The sequence below is a fragment of the Enhydra lutris genome, unplaced genomic scaffold (assembly GCF_002288905.1).
Source record: "Enhydra lutris kenyoni isolate GAN:26980312 unplaced genomic scaffold, ASM228890v2 scaffoldscaffold45, whole genome shotgun sequence".
NCBI classification, from domain to species: Eukaryota; Metazoa; Chordata; class Mammalia; order Carnivora; family Mustelidae; genus Enhydra; species Enhydra lutris.
In genome coordinates, this window is record NW_019154129.1 from 11882957 (window position 1) to 11904450 (window position 21494).

At 55.9% G+C, this 21494-nt stretch overlaps 2 protein-coding genes across 7 annotated transcripts in view; one reads left to right on the forward strand and one right to left on the reverse strand.

Moving 5' to 3' along the window:
* Positions 1 to 17817, forward strand: part of LOC111156065 (periplakin) — a 44912-nt gene extending 27095 nt beyond the window's left edge. The window contains exons 4-23 of the mRNA XM_022516652.1: positions 258 to 378; positions 919 to 1044; positions 1138 to 1179; positions 2921 to 3082; positions 3177 to 3284; positions 4233 to 4328; positions 5544 to 5666; positions 5768 to 5914; positions 6463 to 6614; positions 7524 to 7621; positions 7816 to 7973; positions 8660 to 8838; positions 8921 to 9059; positions 9747 to 9940; positions 11171 to 11321; positions 12135 to 12218; positions 12805 to 12921; positions 13362 to 13454; positions 14289 to 17541; positions 17587 to 17817. Coding sequence (XP_022372360.1) covers positions 258 to 378; positions 919 to 1044; positions 1138 to 1179; positions 2921 to 3082; positions 3177 to 3284; positions 4233 to 4328; positions 5544 to 5666; positions 5768 to 5914; positions 6463 to 6614; positions 7524 to 7621; positions 7816 to 7973; positions 8660 to 8838; positions 8921 to 9059; positions 9747 to 9940; positions 11171 to 11321; positions 12135 to 12218; positions 12805 to 12921; positions 13362 to 13454; positions 14289 to 16952 — 4954 coding nt within the window. The 3' untranslated portion in view covers positions 16953 to 17541; positions 17587 to 17817. The remainder of the gene's footprint in view (positions 1 to 257; positions 379 to 918; positions 1045 to 1137; positions 1180 to 2920; positions 3083 to 3176; positions 3285 to 4232; positions 4329 to 5543; positions 5667 to 5767; positions 5915 to 6462; positions 6615 to 7523; positions 7622 to 7815; positions 7974 to 8659; positions 8839 to 8920; positions 9060 to 9746; positions 9941 to 11170; positions 11322 to 12134; positions 12219 to 12804; positions 12922 to 13361; positions 13455 to 14288; positions 17542 to 17586) is intronic.
* A 162-nt stretch (positions 17818 to 17979) lies between these two features.
* LOC111156017 (ubinuclein 1) overlaps positions 17980 to 21494 on the reverse strand; it is a 39659-nt gene continuing 36144 nt past the window's right edge. For all 6 annotated transcript variants that reach the window (XM_022516554.1, XM_022516557.1, XM_022516552.1 and 3 more), the window contains one exon: positions 17980 to 20196. In XM_022516554.1, the coding sequence (XP_022372262.1) occupies positions 20147 to 20196 (50 nt within the window). In that variant the 3' untranslated portion in view covers positions 17980 to 20146. The remainder of the gene's footprint in view (positions 20197 to 21494) is intronic.

Consider the following 21494-nt stretch of genomic DNA (forward strand, 5'->3'; position numbering starts at 1 on the left):
GGCCTCTTTCTTCCAGAACCTTTTATGGTTCTGGACACAGAGTAGGCCCCGGGGAAACATTGATAGGGGAAGGAAGGGTGAGGGAGGATGATAGTGATGGTCTGGAATCCAAGGCCCTGGTCCCTGTCCTTCCAGGCACCTGAGCAGAAAGCCCCAGGCCAGTGTTTGGGGTGGGAGGCCCCTCCTGGGGGAAGGGGCGTGGGTAGTGGGCCTGCCAACCGACCCCACTAAGCAGGTTGGCCACTCTCCCCGCCCAGCATCCGTCAGCTGAAGGAGCGCGTGACCAGCCTCCGTGGGAAACACAAGCAGATCTACAACCTGGTGGTGAAGGAGGTCGACCCGCAGGTCAACTGGGCGGCACTGGTGGATGAGAAGCTGGTACGGCCCCGGCTTCAGCCGTGTGCAGGGAGGACCCCGCCATTTCATGGGTACCACGGTCCTGCCTCGTGGAGGGTCATGTCCCTGACGTTTCTCAGTGGCTGCGTCAGTAAGGACGGCGAGGCTCAGAGAGGTGTAGCACCCAGCCCAGTGTCACCCAGCAGACGTGGTGGAGACTGGGACCCTCCTGGGATTGCTCTCCAAGACTGGCTGTTGGGGTCCCGGGCAGGTTAGGAAGAGCAGCCGGATTTCTGGCCAGCTGCTGGAGCCAGCAGTCGTCTCTTAGTAATGTGACCTGGGCAAGTGACTCCCCTGACCAGGGGCTTCCATTTCTCCATCTGTGAAATGGAAATGACAACTGTTGGGGGCTCTGAGGTTACAATGAGATGACATATGTAGGTGCGGCGGTAAAGGTGACCGGCACTCCCCACATCTCTCACAGGGCCCCTGGGCTCCCTCCTTGGCCGTTGGGGTGGGTGGGCTGCATGTCCCAGGGCCTCACCTACTGTTTGCGGGCCGCCTCCTCGCCCACCCTCACAGGACAAACTGAGCAGCCAGAGCTTTGGGACGGACCTGCCGCTGGTGGACCACCAGGTGGAACAGCACAATATCTTCCACAATGAGGTCAAGGCCATCGGGCCCCATCTGGCCAAGGATGGGGGCAAGGTACGTGTGGTTGTGTTGGGGGCCTGGCCCCGGGAGGAGAGGGGCTCACACCTGCAGCCCCGCCTTGACCCCTGCCCCTGGCTCTGTCCACAGGAGCAGAACAGCGAACTCCAGGCCAAGTACCAGAAACTGCTGGTGAGAAGCCCCGCTGGGGAATGGGACAGGAGGGGGTGGGAAGCCAGGGGTGGGGGCATGGGAAGTGTGTGCGGTGAACGTTTCAACGAGAATGAAAGTGGTTGAGTGGGAAGATTGTACCCCGGGCCCCCACTCAAGAGGTGTCCTAGTTTGCTCTTTGCTTGTGGAAAGCCCTAATAGGTCCCCCGGATACAGCCTGTCCTGCGGTCCGCTTCTTGCTTCTATACTAAGCACCGTGTGTGTGCCAGGTACAATGCCATGTGTTTTATAAGCAAACGTATTCTAGTTGCCTTTTCAAAGCCTTTAAGGAATGCGTTCTTGTTTTTTTTTTTTAAAGATTTTATTTATTTATTTGACAGACAGAGATCACAAGTAGGCAGAGAGGCAGGCAGAGAGAGAAGAGGAAGCAGGCTCCCCGCCGAGCAGAGAGCCCGATGCGGGGCTCGATCCCAGGACCCTGAGATCATGACCTGAGCTGAAGGCAGAGGCTTTAACCCACTGAGCCACCCAGGCGCCCCGAGAACGCGTTCTTTTTACAAGTGCGCAGTGATGCCTAAATGCTTCATTACCGCAGCTGGTTAACACTGCTAGGGTGAGAGGACACCCAGGCTCGGGGCCAGATGCCTCCATCGCTTGCTGCTGTGGAGAGCTTGAGTGAGCTCCGGAGCCTCTCAGACCCTCAGTTTCCTGATCTGTATGACAGACTTCCTTCGAGTCCTTGTCTGCTAGGATCGCTGACGCAGCAGATGTGCCCACAGCACAGTCCCGGCAGGGGACACATGCAGGAGGTCCCCCCTACTCATGAGCTCCTGTTCCTGTTTGCAGAGCAGAGGCGGACATCCGTGCTCCCTCCTGCTCCTCCCTGCCCCGCGCCCAGCACCTCTCCTGGGTAACTAATGCGGTAGCACTTTGCTTCTGTGCTCCTAGCTTCTGTATGGGCATCAGGATAAAGACAAAAGGGGAAGCTGTGGCTGCCCACATTTATTGAGCACCAGCTGTTTGACAGTCTTTTTTTTTTTTTTAAGGATTTTTTAAAAAAGATTTTATTTATTTGACATAGATCACAAGTAGGCAGAGAGGCAGGCAGAGAGAGAGAAGGGGGGAAGCAGGCTCCCTGCTGAGCAAAGAGCCCAATTCAGGACTCGATCCCAGGACCCTGGGATCATGACCTGAGCCAAAGGCAGAGGCTTAACCCACTGAGCCACCCAGGCACCTTTTTTAAAGGATTTTATTTATTTATCTGACACAGAGAGACAGAGTACAATCAGAGGGAGAAGCAGGCTCCCCACTGTGTAGGGAGTCCGATATGGGGCTCTGTGGGGCTTGATCCCAGCACCCGGGATCATGACCTGAACCAAAGGCAGACACTCAGCCCACTGAGCCACCCAGGTGCCCCTGTTTGACAGTCTTTGTACCCTGTGAGATCAGTGCTGTTGTCATCCCCATTGTGCGCGTGAGGAAACGCGAGTCTCCCCAGGAGAGTCTGTTCCCTGCCGGTTTGGTCCTTCTGGCTCACTGCTCCGTGCCCAGAGTCTGGAGCGGAGCCCGGCACTTAGTACCTATGCCATAGACGGTTGCTGAGCGAGTGAATGCGCTTCGGAGGGTCAGGTGACTTGACCAAGGTGGTCCATCAGGGACGTGTGGAGCTGGGCTTGTCCACACACCGGCCAGAGACAGCCTGAGGGGAAGGGTTGAGGGAGGCTTCAGCCCTGTCCTTGCCCTCCCTGCCGGCCCCCTGCAGGCGGCATCGCAGGCTCGCCAGCAGCACCTGAGCACGCTGCAGGATTACATGCAGCGCTGCACCAACGAGCTGTACTGGCTGGACCAGCAGGCCAAGGGCCGCATGCAGTATGACTGGAGTGACCGCAACCTCGACTACCCCAGCCGCCGGCGCCAGTATGAGGTGGGCCTTGGGGCCTGGGGTGTCGGGGCGGGGCTGGCGGGGAGCACAGGGCCATCAGCTGGGCGCTGAGCCCCCTCCCCTGTCCCCGCTGCAGAATTTCATCAACCGGAACCTGGAGGCCAAAGAGGAGAGAATTAACAAGCTGCACGGCGAGGGTGACCAGCTGCTGGCCGCTGAGCACCCCGGGAGGAACTCCATTGAGGTGCGTGTGCCCTGGGCGGGGGGGATGCCTCCTCCGGGGTGGCCTCAGGCCAGCCTCTGCTGTGAGCCACCTGGACCCAGGCAGCCCCCAAGATGGGGGTCCTGCATCCTTGTCTATCTGTCTCTCCATTTCACTGTCTTTCCTTCCTCTGTCTGATCCTATCTCCTCTCATTATCTCATCCCTTGGCCCCTGGACTTCTGAAAGCCATACGGTACCTGTAATAGTTTCCTAGGGCTGCCGTGACCAGTGACTGCAAACTCGGTGGCTTTAAACACCAGAAACTAACTCTCAGTCTGAAGGCCAGAGGTTTGAAATCAAGATGTTGACAGGCTTGTTTCCTCTGTATGTTCTAGGACAGAATCCTTCCTTGCCTCCTGGCTTCTAGAGGTCGCCCACAGTCTGTGGCATTCCTTGGCCTGGCGCTGCATCACTTGTATCTCTGCCTCTGTCTTCAGATAACCTTCTCCCCTATGCGTCTCTGTATGTCATCTCCTTTTCTTATAAGGGTATCAGTCATTGGACCTTAGGGCCCACGCTAAATCTAGTATGATTTCCTCTTGAGATCCTTAATTATATCTGCAAGGATCCTGTTTCCAAATAAAGTCACATTCTGAGTTCTGGGTGGACATGAATTTGGGGAAGGGAGGGATGCCTTTGTGTGAATTTTTAAAAAACACCCCTTTGGGGAGATGGAGCCCCTGCTTGTCCCTTGTGCAGTGCACAACCCAAATACCTGTACACGGCAATCCTGCTTGGCTCCTCAACATGTCCCTTTTCTCCTTCCCATGCCTGGAAAGAGGCTGGCTGCCTCTGAGGGGGCCACTTTCAGGAAGATGCCAGGTGCCCCCTCCCCCATCATTCTCTGCTCCAGAATCTTGCCATTCCTCCTTGGGCATCCCACACACCTGCCAAGCAGTGACCTGTTCCCTGCCCCCTTCTCTTGGCAGGCACACATGGAGGCCGTGCACGCAGACTGGAAGGAGTATCTGAACCTGCTCATCTGTGAGGAGAGTCACCTGAAGTACATGGAAGACTACCACCAGGTACCCGTCAACCCGAGAATCACTGACGGAAACCCCTCAGGGCCTCCTCCAAGGGCCTCACAGGGCTGCCGTCCCAAGCCTCCCCGTGCCCATGCTTTTGATGGCATACATGGCTGTGCCCCTGAGCTTGCCAGGCCCTTGTCTGTCTTCCTTGGAGGCCAGGGTTGGAGAATCTGATTTCACGGGTCAGTGTGGGGCCCAGGAAGGAGTGTGGGGTTTTCATTTTGGTAAAACATATAGAATAGGATATTTACCATTTTAGCCATTTTTATGAGCATGATGCACTGTCATTCATTACATTCACAGTGTTGTGCAGTCTTAACCTTGGGAAGGTTTACAGAACTTTTCCATCATCCCGAACAAGAACTCTGTACGCATGAAACAATTACTCCCTACTCTCTCCCTCCTCCTACCCCCAACCCCTGGTAACCTCTAACCTATCTTTCTGTCTCTATGAATTTTCCTACTCTACATTTTATGAAGGGGGACTCACAGGTTATGTGGCTTTTGGTGTCTGGCTGCTTTCACTTGACCCTGATGTTTTCGAGGCATGGCATGAATCATTCCCTTTTGTGGCCGAATCCTAGTCCATTGTATAGACAGACCACATTGTGTTTATCCATTCTTCATTGGTGGATACTAGCTGGTTTCCACAGGAATGTGTATTTTTAACAAGGGCTGGTCACCTGATCTTTAGGACTGGGGACTCGAACTCAGGTGACACTCGTGTAACTGCTGGTTCAGTGTCTGACCCCGCTGGTCTATGAGCTTCCCAGGGGCCTCAGGGTCCCATTCACTGTTACAGCCCAGGAGAGAGCTGAGGGATTCCAGAGTTGATGGACTAAAGAACGGCCAAGAGAACTTTCGAGAATGAAATGGGAGGCTGTGTTCTGTGTATCAAGACTTTGAAAAGTGTGGCATGAAGTCAGGGTGTCCCTAGCTCAAAGAGGGGAATGAAATAGGAAAGAAAGCTTTAACAGTACATATGTATGAACACTTAAAATGTCCTAAAGGTTGCCTCTTGTGGATTGGCGGGAAGGCACCTGGCCTAAGAGGCCCCCAGAAGCCAGCCAGGGGGGGTTGGGGTGTGAGCCTGTGGATTCAGAGTGACTGGGGTTGCCCAGCCCTGGCCGGGGGTGGGCTTGAAGCCGGAGCCAGGATCGGCCGTGTCCTAGTGGTTTCCTGTCCGTGATAGGACCATCTGGTCTCCCCTAGTTCCACAAAGACGTGAAGGATGCCCAGGACCTGTTGCACAAGGTGGACTCGGACCTGAACCAGAAGTACAACCCCGACTTCAAGGACCAGTACCAGATTGAGTTGCTGCTGCGGGAGCTGGATGTGAGTGATGGGCCCAGCCAGGGCCTCTCCGCACCCCTCCCTGCAGCTCCCACCTGGGGAAGTGGGTGGTCTCACCTGGGCCCTCCCCCTGCTGCATTCAGGACCAGGAGAAGGCTCTGGACAAGTACGAGCATGTGGTGCGGGGCCTGCAGAAGCGAGGCCAGCAGGTTGTGCCCCTCAAGTACCGCCGGGAGACCCCGCTCAAGCCCATCCCCGTGGAGGCGCTCTGTGACTTTGAGGGTGACCAGGTGAGTTGCCACCCAGGTGCCCTGAGTGCCACAGACAGGCTGGGCCCAGATCTGCCCCTTTCAGGACATTGAAGAGTCTTAGGAGTGACAAAGCTGGATGTAGGGCCTCACACAATGTTTTTAGGGAACCTCTGTCCATCCCTGCATTGGGGGTCACTCTCTGCTGCCCCCCCACCGCAGTGTCCCACCAGCTGCCGTGACCTTCTGTTCTACCAGCTGAGTCCTGTGTCCTGCCTAAACCAGTCACTGTGGCTCCAGATGCCATTCGCATTGGCCAGGCCTGAGTCACATGCTCACCCTGAGCAGTCAGGGGCTGGTGAGGGCCGGGGTAGCCCCTCAAAGGGAAATCCAAGTGGGTGTTGAGACATCAGATCCCACACGTCTGCTAGCAGCTGGACCCTCCCTACACTCTATAGCGAAATGTCTTGGGGAGGGTCAGCGAGAGGGGCTAATAAGGCTTGGGAGGCTGGGGTGTGATGGCGATTGGGCTCCTGGTCACTGGCCAGGGCAGGTCTCTCCGTGCCCTCTGACCAGCCTGCCCCTGCCAGGGCCTGATCTCACGGGGCTACAGCTACACCCTGCAGAGCAACAATGGGGAGAGCTGGGACCTCACGGACAGCGCAGGGAATAAGCTGACTGCCCCCGCCGTCTGCTTCGTGATCCCCCCGACTGACCCCGAGGCCCTGGCTCTGGCGGACAGGTACGGGGCGAAGGACGGAGCCGGCAAGGGCTGGCCCCACCCACTGGGCCCCTTGGGCCCTATTCACAGCCCTGGGCATCCTGACCCAGCTTCAGGAGGCAACTGACACCCCATACCTGCACCCCCTTGGGGGCTCAAGTGGGACAGGACCAGACCCCACTGGCAGGATGACTTGCCAAATGTCAGTATCAGGCTGCAGGCACAGTCAGCACTTGTTCTTCAAGTGCTTCTGGGTCTTTGCATAGGCTCTTCCCTCTGCTTGGACACCTACCTCTGGGCCTTTGCATATGCCGTTCCCTCTGGATGCTTACTCCAGGCCTGGTTGGCTCAGGCCTCTTGAATTAAGGTAGCTCCATGGTCACCTCTCCTGTGACGCCTCCCCTGACTGTCCACTCACCCTCCACCCTGGCTCAAGCACCTTCTCCCGCTGCATGTAACTGCTGCTTATTAGAATGCTGTGCGTGTCAGTCACATGGCCAGGAGGGGCTCCTTTGAGATGTACTGTCTCCAGGGCCTTGTTGATTCAGTACCTGGTGCAAAGTAAGTACCCAGCAACTCCTTTGTTCAGTGAGTGATTCAAGGAATGCCGTCATGTATTCATTCAGCAAGTGTTTATTGAGCACCTGCTGTGTACTGCTACCTCAGGAGTAACATCTTGGTGGGAAAGACAAAGGAACAAAGAATTTTAGGTAGTAAAACTGGTTATGAAGAAGAGAAGGGCGCCCGGGCCTACCTGAACCCAGAAGTAAAGAAAGAATCCAGTATAGCAAACTTTCCACGTGTACCAGGTTTTAACTTCTCAAAGCATTTTGATGAGCCTGGTGACACCCCCTGGGCCATTTGGCCAGCTGCGGTCTGGGGCCCCATGGGTGCGCCGACCTGGACCCCAGCCAGTTTTTGCGCTCACAGCTTGGACAGCCAGTACCGGAGCGTGCGGCAGAAGGCAGCCAGGAGCAGGAGCGCACTCCAGCAGCGGCATGAGGTGCTCAAGGCAGAGAATCCTGGAGGTGGGTGCTGGGGCCACGGTCCAGGGCTCTGGGTGGACAGGGAGGAGGAAATGGACACCAGGTCTGTGCTGCAGATGGGATGGCAGGAGACAGGCAGGACAGGGGTGGGGGAGGCTGGGCTAGGTCCTCTCCCTGTGCCTCATGGCCCCCCTCTGGCTCCCCACTGCCACCTGACTCTGATTTCCTTCTGGCAGATGCCTCTGATCTTCAGGGGCGGCATCTGCTGGCTGGCTTGGACAAGGTGGCCAGAGAGCTAGACCGGCAGGAGAAGGCTATCACAGCAATCCTCCGGCCGCCGCTGGAGCAGGGCCGGGCTGTGCAGGACAGCGCCGAACGGGCCAAGGACCTTAAGGTACCACCAGGCTGGTCTCCTCATGGGGGTCTTGGTGCTGGACAGGGACCACCTGTCCCGTGTAACTAGAAGTCCTGAGTGATGGCAGTGAGGGGTGCTGTTCTAGGCTGATGACCGAGGAGGTGCCTGAGCCCCAGAACCCCTAAGACAGCCCCAGGAGAAAGGGCAAGCGAGGCTCTTGCTGCCTCCACATGGCTTGTCACCTGCCGGCTCATGGCAGTACGGATGACCCCAGTAACCCGCCAAGTGGGAGGCTACCATGCATGGTGACCGCAGCTTCAAAATGAGAGCTGCTCTTCCAGCCCGGGCCTCAGTGTGTTTAGAAGCATTCAAGGCCAGAGGAGGACAAGCACAGGGGCAGGTCGTGGCCAAGCCCTGTCACATCCCTTCCTGAGCTAGTAGGAGTTACAGTCACCTGTGAATGGGGAGAGGAAAGGTACCCACCTCATGGGGTGGCCCCCAAAGACGGAGCTCATTCACATCATGTCCACGGAAGAGCAGTTGCTCGATAATTACCTGTTAATTTCCATCACTCCACCGTGCCAGAATTCCGGGGGACGCTCATTGGGGGCTGGCTCCCCAGGGAGGGCCCAGGCTTCCCCAGCAGCTTCCTCTGTCCCGTGAAGCCCCTAGAGGGTAGGAGGCTGCCGGACCGTGGCCAACTCCAGGGGCTTTGGTCCCCACAGAACATCACCAACGAGCTTCGGCGGATCGAGCCCGAGAAGGCGCGCAGCATAGCCGAGTGCGAGGAATTCGTGCAGGCCCTCCCGGGCAGCGGCACCGCCCCTTTGCTGAAGACCCGGGTGGAGGACACCAACCGCAAATATGAGCGCCTAGTGCAGCTGCTGGACTTGGCCCAGGAGAAGTGGGTGGCAGACGGGCAGTGGGAGGTCAGGTGGGGTTATGGGGCCAGGCGGGCACCCCTCACTCCTGACCCGTGTCCCCAGAGTGGATGTGGCCAACCGCCTGGAGAAGAGCCTGCAGCAGGGCTGGGAGGTGCTGGCCACCTACGAGAAGCAGCTGACCCAGGACGACACAGTACCTGAGAGTGGCCGCGCCCTGGACAGCAAGAGGCAGGAGCTGGCGGTAAGTCTGGGGACCCGGGGTCTCGCGAGCCTTTCTCCCCACATGCTCCCAGATCCCCTGCCTCCAAACAGATGGGGACGGAGGCCCTGAGTACGGGGACAGCGAGTCTGCAGGTTCTGAAAGGCTACAGGGTGCCAGGTCCGAAGTTGCAAATGGAGGCCCATGGCATGCGTCCCAGCTGCTCGTGGGGCTTGTGGAAATCAGGAGCCTGGATTTAAAAGTATCCACGTCAACCGCCCAGATTTCCAGTGTCCCCGGACGAGCAGATCTGGCCCCTGGGCTGCTCGGCGTGTCTGTCTGCCTGTCGCCCGTGGGCACTCCAGCCCTCGGGAGGCCCCTTGTTCACACACCCGTTCTCCTGCGGGGATCCTCTCCTCAGGCCCGAGGCCTCGCAACTGGAGGGAGAGCAGCCGGTCATGCGGGTCCCGCTGCGACGTCGCAGGGCACACACAGCCGGATGCAGGGTTTTTAGAGGTCAGGTTTTCCGGATTGTGTTGTGACGAAACCCAGCATTACACAAACCACCACCAAGTTTAAGGAGAAATGCAGAGGCAAAGCCCCAGTCCCTTCCCACACCCAGACTTACCTATCTGCCAAGGCAGACGGCCCCCAGCAGTCGGGGCAGCACTGCCCTGGCCCTGGGAGCTCCGGCCACAGCACCCGCCATCTGCCTCTCTGCCCCGGCAGACCCTGGCCTCCGAGCTGCAGGCCCAGAAGGCCCTCCTCGCTGAGGTGGAGCGGAACCTGCAGGCGGCCAAGCAGTGCTCCAGCTCCCTGGTCAGCCGCTTCCAGGAGCACTGCCCGGACCTGGAGCGTCAGGAGGCAGAGGTGCACAAGCTGGGCCAGCGATCAGACAACCTCCGCCAGCAAGCTGAGCTCAGGTGAGGAGCCGTGGGCAGGCCGCGGCCCCCACTTAGCTGGTCTGCACCAAGGCTGCTGAAGGCTGCTTGTTTTCTAGAGTTTCTTTTTGAGAAAATCAATAATACATGTACAAACTAAAAAACTCAAGGCGATTACAACAACCAGCCCCTGTTCAAGGGAAGCATGGCTACCACTTTGTGTCCCCTTCCAAGACCGCTGAGGAGCTGGGGCAGGTCTGGAACACGGATGACAACACACACCGCGTCCTGCTTTTTCCTCTCTGCTTTGTTGGGGTCAGGCGCCAGTAAGCGGGGTCTCCTCCTCTCCTCTCCCGAAGAGCTAGTACAGAACTGATCCTGCTTACTTAAATGCTTGGTAGAATTCACCAGTGGAGCCATGCAGGCCTGTGAGTCATTTGTTAGCAGTGTGTGAGATTTTTCACAAATTCAGCCTTGTTACTAGGTAACAAGGGGTCATCTCATCCTTGGAGCAGGTCCGAGAGCTTGTGTCTTTCAAGGAATCTGTCCATCTCCTCAATTGGGTGAATCGACGAACATAAAATTGTCCCTAATAACATTATTCTTTCATTGCTTCCAGGACCTGAGGGGATGTCCCCTCCCTCATTCCCGATGTTTTACCTTTTCTCTTTTATTTACGTATTCTTTTTCCTTCCTGACCTTCCTGACCATGGGGAGGCTCATCAATTCACTGACCATTTTAAGGAACTAGCTTTGGTTTCAGTCCTTTTCTCTCCTGTTTGGTCTCCTCTTCCAGTGGCATCTGTTCTTAACCATTTCCTGCTGGTATTAGCTTTAATTTATTTTTTCTCCATTGTTGAGCGCTTCCTCCTTTTCCAATAAAAGCACTGAAAATTGCGTATTTCCCTATAAGCATGGCTTTTGCTGCGTCCCACAAATGTTAATGTTTTTATTTATAGTAAGTTCAGGTTTCCTAGTGTCTCCTGGGGTTTCTCCTTAGACTTGTGGGTTACTGAGGTCCTATAATACCCCATGGGCGTCTCTGCTGGTCAGTAAGCCTGGACCTACCTGTCCTTGACAGAGGCCGCAGTGTATTCCAAGTTAACGTTCCGTAATTTCATTAACCACCCTCTTTTTGGGGAGTGTCTAGGTTTTGTTGGATTATACTTGATCCCTCCTGCTTGTAAACAATGAGTGGAGAGAACTTCTTTGAGAAAGTATAGGCAGCACCCGCTGACGGTGGCAGAGGCCTGACGGGCTTTGTCTCAATAGGGCCCAGAGCCTGCAGAGCGCCAAGGCCGCGTATGAGGACTACCGCAGCAGCTGCGACCACGTGCTCCAGTTCTTGTCCCACATCCCCAGCTATGAGCCCCAGGAGACCGACAGCCTCAGCCAGATGGAGACCAAGCTGAAGAATCAGAAGGTAGGGCAGCTGCCTCTGTGTTCATAGGCCTGTGGTGGCACGGGGTGCTCGGAAGGGACCCAGGCAGTGGCTGCCGCCTGCCCCAATAGGAGGAGGGCAAAGGCCTGGCAGAGCTGTGTCTTCAAGGGACCTTGGCCCTGCCTGGCCCCAGAACCTAACTATGAGAATGAGAGCAGTCTCACTCCTTCCTCGGTGCCCAGCACGGGGCCTGGCCCGGCGTGGACCGTCCGAGCAGGGTGGCTGAGCAAACGGTCATAGTTCCGTAAGGGGAGCACTTGTGGTGAAAGGTCCCGTCCGTGTCCAGAGTTCAGAGTGCTGGTTCCTTGGAAGGCAGCAATCTTGGACTCAGGGACAAGGGACATGGGACCCCAACAGCCTAGATTCAAAGCCACGTTCTACTCCTAAGAGCTGTGTCCCCATGGGCAAGTCACTGAACCTCCCTGTGCCTTGGTGTCCTCCTCCACTGGAGAGGGTGATGGTGCTTCCCTCACAGGGTGGCTGGAAGATTAAATGAGATAATCCAAGCAAGGTAGGAGAACAGTGCCTGACGTTTCCAAGCACTCAATAAACACTGGTTTCCGGGCAAACACCATTCTCCTCCTGGCCCTTCTTCATAGGGCTGGAGAACTGCCTTCTGTGACAAACAGCTGTCCACAAGGAAGCCATTCATTACACTTTGTGCTACAGAGGAAGAGTGTCAGATTTAAGGAATCCAGCTCCTCTGTCAAGCTGGGTTGTTTTTTTTTTTTTGGTTTTTTTTTGTTTGTTTGTTTGTTTTCCAATTTAATGTTTAAAGTCTCTGTTGTTTTACAGAACCTGCTAGATGAGATAGCAAGAAGGGAGGAGGAAGTCCACACAGTCTGTGCGCACTCCCAGCAGTACCAGCAAGCTGTCAAGGTGAGCCTCTTCCCACCATGTGCACTGCACAGGGACGCCCCGGGCCGGGCCCGGCGGGCCTCCTGTCAACTGGCACGACCTTGGGTATCAGACACCACCAGAAAAGGGATTTCTACTACTCAGAGCAGTACACAGGGAGAATTTATCCTCAAGGGAAAAATTACCAAACAACAACAATGGAAGATCAACAAAATCACTCTAACGGCATTATTTACAAAAGCAAAAGAGAAACTAGAAATCCCCAAAATGGCGGACAGCAGAGAAGCAGCCAGGTACGTTCTCCTTCCCCCACTTGCTGGATTAGAGTCATCACACTGACAGGGGAGGAGGATCAGGAGGTGCTGCAGCAGAGCACCGCGCGCGGGACGGAGGGACTGCTGGGGGGGTCGCGAGGGGCAAGTGCGGGCACTTTTGGTTGTGTCCTAGGTTGTTCAGGGACACAGCTTGGTGCTGCTGGTGGATCGATGGTTCTCACGACCTCCGGGCCAGTGGTGCAGCTGTGCAGCCCTCTGCCGGCCGCTGCAAGGGGCACAACGGTTCGGACTCCGCTGCCCTTGCCCCCCTGCCCCATCTCTCTCTCACCCAGGACTACGAGTTAGAAGCAGAGAAGCTAAGGTCCCTTCTTGATCTGGAGAATGGAAGAAGCAGCCATGTGAGCAAGAGAGCCAGGCTCCAGTCCCCTGCTGCCAAAGTGAGGGAAGAGGTGAGCTCTGCGGGCTGCCGGCGCCTCGGAGACGGACACCCAATAGGGAGACGGGCCTGAGAAGCCCTCCTGGGAGCTAACGTGCTCAGTAAGAAAAGATAATGAGCTTGTTCTCGGGCTGGAACGCTGATCTACCTGGAAAGGCTGCTGGAGGCATCTGGGCCAGAGCCGTGCATTTGGGAGGCTCCCACTTTACCCCTCCTAAGTACACACGGACAGAGGGCTGATACTCCTTCTACACACGAGAACATTAGGGCACAGAGGCGGGGACTTAGGCTTCTCCCTCTAAATCCAGTTTTTCTACCAGCTCAGACTACAGTCCAGCTCCAGGTAGCAAGAGGCCAGAAGCCACCCACTGTCCCCAAATTTCAGACTTTGCAAACACTGTTCAGCTCACTCTGGCTTAGTCTGTTGACTCCTGTTTGCTGACTCTCCTGTAGGAAGCGGCTCTTGCTGCCAAGTTCACAGAAGTTAATGCCATCAACAGACAGAGGCTGCAGAATCTGGAGTTTGCTCTGAGTCTCCTGAGACAGGTAATGGATCTTCTTAGATGTTTTTTTCTTTTAAGATTTCATTTTAGGGCAAGAAAGAGAAAGGAGAAGGGCAGAGGAGAGGGGGAGAGAGAATCCCAAGCAGACTCCTCACACAGCTCGAAGCCCAATCCCACAACCCCGAGAACACCACCTACGCCGAAATTAAAAGTCGGCTGTTCATCCCACTAAGCCACCTAGGCGCCCCTCTTAGTAAGACATTTTGCTCAACACTATGCCAGCAGGTGAGAAGGCTCATTCTGTTTCCAAGAAACCGTCTGTGAGCTGGTGGCAGTGTCCCTTGCTAACATGGCTGGATAGCACGAGGCCAAGTACTGGCCCCGGCCAATGCTTCTGCTGACATGAATGCGACAAGCGTGCCATCCACCAAACATGTGCTGAGTGCCCAGGAGCAGGTCGCTTATTTTCAGAAGCCCGCGTCTGTCCGGCCACACAGTGGAAAATGAAGTAGCACCACTGTGGAATTCGCTGTCCCTACTAAGTGCAGAACAGGCGACAGCCATCGGTGTGGGACAGATGTACGTCTCCAAGACGCCCCACAGCCTCTGGGAACACAAGTGGAGGCAGGTAGCAGGCTGTAGTTTCACTTCATGCTCTTTGGCTGAAAAATACTTTATCACTTTAAAAAAACCACTTGTTTTTACCATTTTCAAAAGTAACCCTAGAACTCCAGTGACCTCAGCACCGAGGGAGCCTTGGGGGTCACGGGACCACCAGTCTGACCTGTACATCATAGGTGACCGAGGTGCGCTCTAACCAGGCCGGAACGGGCCGGGCAGAGTGTCCGGCTGTAACCACGCACTGTCTTCTCCTCAGCAGCCGGAGGTGGGTGCGAGCCATGAGAGCCTGCAAGGGAGCGCACCGGGCTCCACAGCGGACGAGACGTGGAAGGTTCAAAAGGAGCTGGATGAGGAGATCGAGCGGCGGCAGCAGCTGGAGAAGGAGGTCAAGAGTGCTCAGGAAGAAATCCAGACTCTGAAGCAGCGGAGCCCCCAGGAAGCGGTGGTGAAGAAGGAAGTGCTGAAGAAGGTGCCAGACCCTGCCCTGGAGGAGAGCCTTCAGCAGATGCAGCGGAGCCTGGGCGAGGAGCAGCACAAGAACCAGCAGCTGCAGGAGGAGCTGGAGGCGCTGCGGCGGCGGCTGCGCGCGCTGGAGCAGGAGACGGGGGACGGGGGGCAGGAGTACGTGGTCAAGGAGGTGCTGCGCATCGAGCCAGACAGAGCCCAGGCGGACGAGGTCCTGAAGCTGAGGGAGGAGCTGGAGGAGCTGCGGCGGCAGAAAGGCACCCGGGAAGCAGAGGTGGCCCTCCTGCAGCAGCGCGTCGCGGCCCTGGCGGAGGAGAAGAACCGGGCACAGGAGAAGGTCACCGAGAAGGAGGTGGTGAAGCTGCAGAGTGACCCCCAGCTGGAGGCGGAGTACCAGCAGCTGCGGGAGGCCCAGCGGCGGGAGGGCAAGCTCCGGGAGGAGCGCGAGGAGGAACTGGCCTTCCTCCAGGACAAGCTCAAGAGGCTGGAGAAGGAGCGGGCCATGGCGGAGGGCAAGATCACCGTGAAGGAGGTGCTCAAGGTGGAAAAGGATGTGGCAACCGAGAGGGAGGTCAGCGACCTCAAACGCCAGTATGAGGATGAGGAGGCCAAGGCTCGCGCCAACCAGAGGGAGAAGACAGAGCTGCTCCGCAAGATTTGGGCCTTGGAGGAGGAAAACGCCCGAGTGCTGGTGCAGGAGAAGGTGCGGGAAATCGTCCGGCCAGACCCCGAGGCAGAGCGGGAAGTGGCCGACCTCCGCCTGGAGCTCGTGGAGCAGGAGCGCAAGTACCGGGCGGCCGAGGAACAGCTGAAGAGCTACCAGAGCGAGCTGGAGGCGCTCCGGAGGCGGGGCCCCCAGGTAGAGGTCAAGGAGGTGACGAAGGAAGTCATCAAGTACAAGACCGACCCTGAGATGGAGAAGGAGCTTCAGAGGCTCCGGGAGGAGATTGTGGACAAGACCAGACTCATTGAAAGGTGTGATTTGGAAATCTACCAGCTGAAGCAAGAGATCCAGTCCCTGAAGGACACCAAACCCCAGGTGCAGACCAAGGAGGTGGTCCAGGAGATCCTCCAGTTCCAGGAAGACCCCCAGACCAAAGAGGAAGTGCAGTCCTTGCGTGCCAGGCTCTCAGAGGAACAGAAGAAACAGGTGGATCTGGAAAGGGAGAGGGCCTCCCAGGAGGAGAAGGTCAGGCAGAAGCAGGAGGAGCTGTCCCAGGTGAGGGAGAAGGTGGTCCAGCAGGAGGTGGTCAGGTACGAGGAGGAGCCCAGCCTGCGCGCGGAGGTGAACGCCTTCACCGAGAGCATCGACGTGGAGCTGCGCCAGATCGACAACCTCCGCGGGGAGCTGCGGCGGCTGCAGCGCAGGCGCGCGGAGCTCGAACGGCAGCTGGAGGAGCTGGAACGCGAGAGGCAGGCGCGCAGGGAGGCCGAGCTGGAGGTGCAGCGCCTGAAGCAGCGGCTGGCCGACCTGGAGAAGGAGGAGGGGGAGGCCCGGGAGAAGGTGACCCTCAAGCAGAAGGTGGTGCTGCAGCAGGACCCCCAGCAGGCCAGAGAACACTCTCTGCTCCAGGTCCAGCTGGAGGAAGAGCGGCACCGGCGGCAGGTCCTGGAGAGTGAGCTGGAGACCCTGAAGAAGAAGCTAGTGAACCTGGAGCAGATGGAGGTCAAGGAGAAGGTGGTCTTCTCCGAAAGCATCCAGGTGGACAAGGGCGACACGGAGCAAGAGATCCGGAAGCTCAAGAGCAGCCTGGAGGAGGAGAGCCGGAGCAAGAGGGACCTGGACGCGGAGGTGAGCCGGCTGGAAGCCAAGCTGTCGGAGCTGGAGTTCTACAACTCCAAGTCCTCCAAGGAGCTGGACTTCCTGAGGGAAGAGAACCACAGGCTGCAGCTGGAGCGGCAAAGCCTGCAGCTTGAGACCCGGCGGCTCCAGTCAGAAATTGAAATGGCGTCAACAGAAACACGAGACCTGAGAAACATGACGACGGCGGACTCTGGGACGAACCTGGACTCCAGACTGTGGTCCCTGGAGAGAGAACTGGACGACCTCAAGAGGCTCTCCAAAGACAAAGACCTCGAGATCGATGAGCTGCAGAAGCGCCTGGGCTCCGTGGCCGTCAAGAGGGAGCAGAGGGAGAACCACCTGCGGCGCTCCATTGTGGTCATCGACCCCGACACAGGCCGGGAGCTGTCCCCGGAGGAAGCCCACCGGGCCGGTCTCATTGACTGGAACATGTTTGTCAAACTCCGGAGCCAGGAGTGTGACTGGGAGGAAATATCAGTGAAGGGTCCTACCGGAGAGTCCTCCGTGATCCACGACAGGAAGTCTGGCAGGAAGTTCTCCATCGAAGAGGCCCTGCAGAAAGGAAGGCTGACCCCAGCTCAGTACGACCGCTACGTCAACAAGGATATGTCCATCCAGGAGCTGGCTGTCCTGGTGTCTGGGCAGAAGTAGGCACAGCCTGGCCCTTCGTCTTCTCAGAAGCCTACCCTATGCCACCGCGTCTTCTCCCTGGCCCTGTGCAGGCTGCTGACCTGTGCAGAGCTGAGCATGTCCCTCAAGCCCTCGCTGTCACTCAACCTGGGGGAGGGACCACTTCATCCTCTGATGATCAGACAACCACAATGCCCCTCTTCTGTCCCTTTTCCTACACACTTCCATCAGTAGTCTCCTCGTGTGACATCTGGAAGCAATCCGAAAAACTACTAAAGCACATGACACATGACGACTGCGACAGACAAGCCCACTCCCGAGGACCGGCTTTCACACCCCAGGTAGGGGGACTCTCGGGCAAAAAGGCCTCCCTCCCTGACACCTTTCCCTACATCAAAGGACTGGGCCCCTCTGGGGGGCTGACCTGCATTCGAATGCCCACTCTGGGTTCTGGCTGACAGCAGACTTTCTGTCAGAGGCCTCCTGGTGAGAGATCCAGGTTCTAAGCCAGAAAAGCTGCAAAGCAGCCAGAACAGCGCCTGGCCTTCAGCACTCGAGTGAAGGTAAACTGTCAGCCAGACTGTCCGAGGAAAATGTACCATCAGATAAGGTGTTGTGGTTCTGAAATTAAAGTATTTTCATAAAGAACTGCAAGGTGTTGTGGTTCTGAAATTAAAGTATTTTCATAAAGAACTGCGTTGCTGTTAGCCTTAGTTTCAGTGCCTTACAAGTCTTCTTACTAGCTCACTGGTATTTAGGTATACTAACTATACACTTGATTTTTCACCAAAAGAATTTTAGGTTCTCTGTTATCTCATGTATTATGTAAGAAAATGGGACTAAGGAACTCTATTTATAGTGCAAAAATAAAAACCTGGTGGCTTCATTCTAACTCCATAGTGTGTCTTCTTCTTTTGCACGTGAGGCTTATTATTTCCCTTGCTCACTCTTGGCTTTTGGCCAAAATGGATATTCCACATCTACCAGCTCCTAGGGGAAGGAGAATTAGTTGCAAAAAAGGTAAAGAGAATGAGAAACAATGTTCTGGAAACCTTGAAACAATTTATTGAGTTGCTTTATACAAGATTAACAATTTCCACACCAACCCCCACACCAACAAAGTCGCGCCGCACAAAAGCCACAGCCCCTCTCACACCTCAGGAGCAGCTGGCCGCACCGAGGGCAGCCCCGCAGCCCCCGGCCCCGGAGCCCGCTCTGCCTGCCGGTCTGCCCGGCCATGGCTGTGAAAGTCATTCACTCTTTCATTACCACAAATAAAGCATAAACAAGAAAAAGAAATCTCATAAACTCCCCATCAAAGAAACGTTTCCCTGAGGCAAGAGGCATCACTAGATTCCTAAAAATGAGGGTACTCTGCTCCAGCTGCACACTCAATGGTACACGGGGAGAAGGGAGTGCTGCAGGGAAGGGACCTCGGGTGTTCCGGGTGGAGAAGCCTGGAGAGTTCCCACTGCTCAGTGTTCACGGGCGGCCTCTGCGCGGCTGAGCTCAGCAATACAAATCTCTTCTTTGGCTCTTTTGCTACTACCTAAGACTATTCTGTAAACAAACTGGAAACCCAAGTTGCAAAAAATAGATATAATGAAGGGAAGGAATCCACTCTAGCCCGATGTAAAACACATGTTGGTTCTTACGTTATTTAAAAAAAAAAGGGGGGGGGGAGGAAAAAAAAAAAACAAACAGCAGAGGCCTAGCCGGACAGCTGACAGAGGTGTTGCTCCGCTGGCAACCAGGCAAACCTCTGCATGAACTGGGAGTTACTGAGCACTGTACCCTGGAAGGCAGGAACCAAGAGAGCAGCCTGTGTCTCCACACAGGTGCACATTCTGAGGAGGCGGAGAACTCTCCATATCTGCGATCACTTAGCCGAAGCAGTCAGTTCAGACACCCTTGTGGCACATACTTCACAGGACAGGCAAGTGCCCTCACCATCCTTGTGAAGCAGCCACGGGCTGAGTGCGCTCCGGGGTCGCGGTCCTAGTCTGTCTCTGACGCACTCGCCAAGCTCATGGGCGCGCCACCCTTAGGTCAACACACAGCCCTGCTGCCGGAAGCGCTCTGGGACGGCGAGGCCTGTTTCTACATGGCAGATGCTTCACAAAGGTCTGTTCCTGCAGCTCTGCCTGAGAACGGTTTCTAAATAAAACAAACTGGAATGTCTTGAGACTTGGAACCCCTCATATCCTTGGCCCTCCAAGAGCTAAAGGGCTTTGGGGCTCTGCAGTCCACCTGTATGAACTTTGAAAAAACAAAATGGGGGCCCTGGCTGTATTGGGACCTGGGATTTGGGGGCCCAGATGACCTTCAAGTCAGGACGGCACAGATTATGATGTGCAACTGTAAAAAACTCAAACTGGCTATGTCTTAAATACAGACATATCTTTTAAAAAAGTCTTCATCTGAGATCCACTCAGAGGGCTGAATGGACGTGTGTCTAATTCTGCTCCACCAAAAAGGCACTGGAATTATGTCTTACTATAATACGACATGCGAAAAGCAGTCCCATTCTATCCAATGCGTTAATGGTAATGACGAAATCTGGACCAAAATAAGTGTCTTTAAAAATCCTGTCACAACTGTTGAATCTACAAAGGTCTTTTCTCTGAAAGAGCTTCATTGTCATGTTCAGCAGAGAAGCTGGCCCCCACCATGATGAGCACACGTTAGATGTTCTGAGTATTTTTCTAAAAAAACAAGGTAAGTCTCCCAGCTGCGTATCAGCCTGGGTTTTTGTCCTGTTGAGCACACAGCCTGAGGATGGGATGGACACCATGACCATTCAGGGATCCTGCTGTAGCCAGGAGTCCCGGACCCCTAGGGCACCAGGAGCTACTCTGACCAAATGCCAGGGGTCAGGCGGATTTAAAGCGTGTGTGCCAACTGCTCCGCCCTGACACCAGAGCATCGTACATGACCCAGCGCGCACCCTAGCCCAGAGCTGCCCCTCCAACGATTGTCCACGACAGAGCCACAGAGCCCACAGCACCAGGCCAGTCAGTGCCTCCGGAGAAGCCCAGGGCTGCTCCCCTAACAGAAGGCACATCACGGTGCCAAGAGACGCTCCACTTAGCACTCACACCTTCTCCAGAAGAAAACCAATCGGCAGAACGAGCATAGTGATTATCCAGTTTCTGAGACCTACTTGTTCAGCTTCCGCCCAGACATAAGTGAGCTGGGCCTCTCCTCTGAAGAGGTCATAATTTCCGTGGTACACCGGGCCCCTTTCCATGAAGCTGAGAAGCGTCTGGAAAAGAGTAAGCAAAAAACACAAGTCTTTCAGGATCTCTGATTCCCTTAAAAGGGCGGAAAGAACAAAACCTCAAGGAGCTCACTCAAATAGCAAAAGCCCCCGAATGCTGTTGTGTTCTAAGGCTCCAATGAGCCCAAAATCCCGCGGCAGAGATGGAGGGCACAGCCACTTGCAGCGGCTCGCGGTGTGCACGGCACCCTGAGCTCTGTGACAGAGCCGCTTGCATTCCCCGCCGCCGCCGCCACCCCCTGGCGCGCGGGACTCCGCCCAAGCAGCAGGGAGCGCTCTCAGCAGCAAAGCCCTCGGGCCCTACAAAGACAAGTTCCAAGGCGCTAGCATTCTGAGTCTGCGGGAAAGAAAGCAAAGCACACAGCTGAAATAAGCCGGCAGCTTTTCATTTGCAACCACTCGGTAGAATCCTCCAACATGAAGAAGGGCTAAAGGAGACAGAGATAGTCTAAGTGCTTTCCTTTGACTGTTGAAAATACCACAGGCCAACAGTCATGTTTCCAATGGCTCTTCGATTATTTTGTTTGTTTGGAAGTGTGACATGCCTGAAATCAAGCAGAGGCAGTGCCATCTTTCAAACCACACACTCTCACCCAGGTGGCTCTGTGGACCCCCCCCCCCCCCACGTTATCCTCTTAGCTACTACTACAGCAGCCACCAGTTTGCAGAGTTAAGTTCACTGAGCTACAGCTTCTCTGGAGGAAAATGGAGTCACTGTTCATACAGGCTTAGCACCTTGGTTCCTTCCTCTAAAGCAGCAAAATTTTCATCTTGACAATTGTCAATCCATTCTTATGCCCAGACAGCCTCTGGCGCTCGCCAGGAATGCATCAGCCTCGGGACCCAGGGGCCAGAGACCCACAGCAAATCTGGAGACAGACACAGACTTGGGAGGTGTCGGCCACAGGCATGTCTAGCCAGGCAAGCCCCCTGTCTCACTCCCAGCCCGGCACCTGTGCACCAGGGCTACGCAGACTCAGCTTCCTGAAGAATGGGTGTGCCGTGACTGACGCGGCCTCCCTGGTCCTCTCTGGAACAGGTCTAGAGTAGTAAGAAGAGCAGTAGGCCAGAACCAAGATCCCGGGAGGCTTCCCACCAGCATCCCATTAGGTGTCTTTAAGAATCATGCTCCAGCACAGGGCAAGGCCCATCACTTACTGTGAAGGTGCCAGCCGGGCATCTGTGCTGCCGCCTTGCGGCAATACCTACCCCTTTCTGAAATCTGCCCGTCTACAGAGATGAGAAGCAGGAGAAGAAAAAGAATGCTGTCCCGGGTCCTGCTG